The following is a 2,306-nucleotide window of genomic DNA, read 5'->3' on the forward strand; positions in this document are numbered from 1 at the left end:
CTAGTGGTCCTCGGAGTTTCCTCGGAAATTCAGTTCCTCGGAATTCCGTCGGAAATTTCCGAGGGATTTCCGAGGAAAAATGAATTTCCGAGGAGTTATTTCCGAGGACTTTTTTCGTCGGTATGTCATCGGAATAGCCGACGATTTTTTACCTCAGTATGCCGCTGTTTTCTTGTAGTGGAACACTGAAGCTCGGAGGAGAGCGACGACGGCATAGATTAGACATCTACGGAGGTACACGAAGCGACAAGGGGAAATAGCTTCATCCAAAATCCAACCCTAAAAGCCGACCTCCGACAACGACACCTTCCTGACTCCACTCGTTGTGACTCCAAAAGCTCGGAAACCGCACTACACGGCCAGATCTGAGATCTGAAGAGCCGAAGAAGCTAGAGTTCACACGCATCTCGCTGAGGGGAAGGGACGTTAACGAAGGCAAAAGGAAAAAGAGAAAAAGAGAAGGTAAAGGGTGACTCTCCGACGACGACACAGCTACAACGCCGCCGGAGAAACGCGGCGGCTAGGGTTTCTACTGACTCTCTCTCTCTACCTCTCTCTCTGTTCTCTCTCTACGCCATTTAGTCCTAGTCTATGGTTTTCTGTTTGTTATCGTTATTGTTTGTCGACCAATTATCAAATATCGTATTTGAGTACAAATGATATGCAAGTGGAACCTACGCCTAACACCCCACCCCACACCCCCCAAATAATTACAATTTTTCTACACTATATTTACTTAATTAATCTGATACACAAAAATAAATTGTCTTTTTTTATTATGTCACCGTTTCACAATTAAATAAACCCGAAAGCATCATGTTGTTGATCCGAGTACCCGAATCCGTTTACCGGGTCAGCACTGAAACCCTCAGCTTGTTGCTGCGTCTTATTGTCTTCTTCATTTGTCTTGACACTTCGAAAATAACCACCACCGTCGCCGTAACGGAGACGAGGAACATTATGACTCGGTGTAAGTTCAGGGACCGAGTCATGCCCACCATAGGTTGGCCAGTCAAAGCTTGGTTCCCTAGATAAATTAAGAAACCCGGTTTTCTGTTCGATTAAGCTCGGTCTATGACTATGGTGAGGAGGTGCGTTTGATGAACCGGCCGCAAATCCCAAACTTCTGTTATCGATCTCATGTAACGACTCGAGAACATCATTGTATTGATGAGAGCAAGATGACGTCGACGAATCATTGTTGCTGTATTCTCTTCCACTTGTCATTGGATTACTATAAACCTGTTTCTGTGCGCTTGATTGCTTCTTGTATATTCGGCATAAAACCCAATCATCAAGCTGTGAAAAAAAATATTTTCTAAATGATATTAAATAAACAAAACAAACTAATTTAGTATATTTTATTTTTGAGTTTACGTACCTTGGTGCTTCCATATCTACGAGAGGGTTCGATGAGACGGTACTCATGCATGATCCAATTAGTTTTGGTGCCTTTTGGTGCTTTTCCTACATAAAACACCAAAGCTTTCTTGATCCCAACTCTTCTTCCCTCAGTCGATATAACCTTATCCGTACCGGTGGCTTTCCAGTAACCTGACCCGGCAACCCGGTTAGGTCTCGACCCGTTAGGATACTTCCTATCCCTCGGGCTGAAGAAATACCATTCTTTTTCCCCGAATAACGCCTTACCTACAAAACCAAACAACAAGAATTAGATAAATTACATCTACCTATAATTAGACTCTTTGGGTTAAACCAAGGCGGTTAAGGCAACGTACTCGGTAAGACCCACGGGTCGAACTTATAGAGATCGATCTCGGCTATGAGCTGGAGAGAGAAGTCATGACCGGCAGCTTTTCTGCATAGATATTCAACCATCAACTCTTCGTCCGTCGGGTAAAACCGGAAGCCCGGTGGTAAACTTAGTTGGGCCAACGGGTCGAGTTCTTGGATACCCATTCTCTTTTCTTTATATTCTCCCGGACAAATAAAGTATCTACACCTTTCTGATACGGCGTTGAACTTTCTTGTTTTTTGTTTTGTTTTGTGTATTTTTCACATTAAAGATTTTGAAACTCTGCTACGTGGGAGTGCATATGTATATATATAATATACGTAGAGAGATTCAACACCGCCGCCTAATCTTCGTTAACGTGCAGCCTCGATATGGGTCCCATATCTTTGGGTTTATCATGAAACGTGGATCAATTTGAGTGTCGTGATTTATGCCATCCCATGGGTTCGTTGAACCAGAAACCTATCCAAGAAAGTTGATTATATTATTACGTATTAGTATTACTTTGACCAAGAAAAATAATAATAGTACTTTGTATTACTACTACTTT

At 42.5% G+C, this 2,306-nt stretch overlaps 1 protein-coding gene across 1 annotated transcript; it reads right to left on the bottom strand.

Annotated features, from left to right (window-relative positions):
* Positions 1–746: 746 nt before the first annotated feature.
* On the bottom strand, positions 747–2,087 carry LOC106416792 (NAC domain-containing protein 55-like). Its single transcript, XM_013857690.3, has 3 exons — positions 1,740–2,087; positions 1,382–1,650; positions 747–1,299 (listed from the first exon to the last, which is right to left on the bottom strand). Exons 1-3 carry the CDS (start codon positions 1,918–1,920, stop codon positions 796–798), a joined length of 954 nt encoding a protein of 317 aa, XP_013713144.1. The 5' UTR covers positions 1,921–2,087; the 3' UTR covers positions 747–795.
* Positions 2,088–2,306: the final 219 nt, after the last annotated feature.

This window comes from Brassica napus, chromosome C1 (genome assembly GCF_020379485.1).
Source record: "Brassica napus cultivar Da-Ae chromosome C1, Da-Ae, whole genome shotgun sequence".
NCBI classification, from domain to species: domain Eukaryota; kingdom Viridiplantae; phylum Streptophyta; class Magnoliopsida; order Brassicales; family Brassicaceae; genus Brassica; species Brassica napus.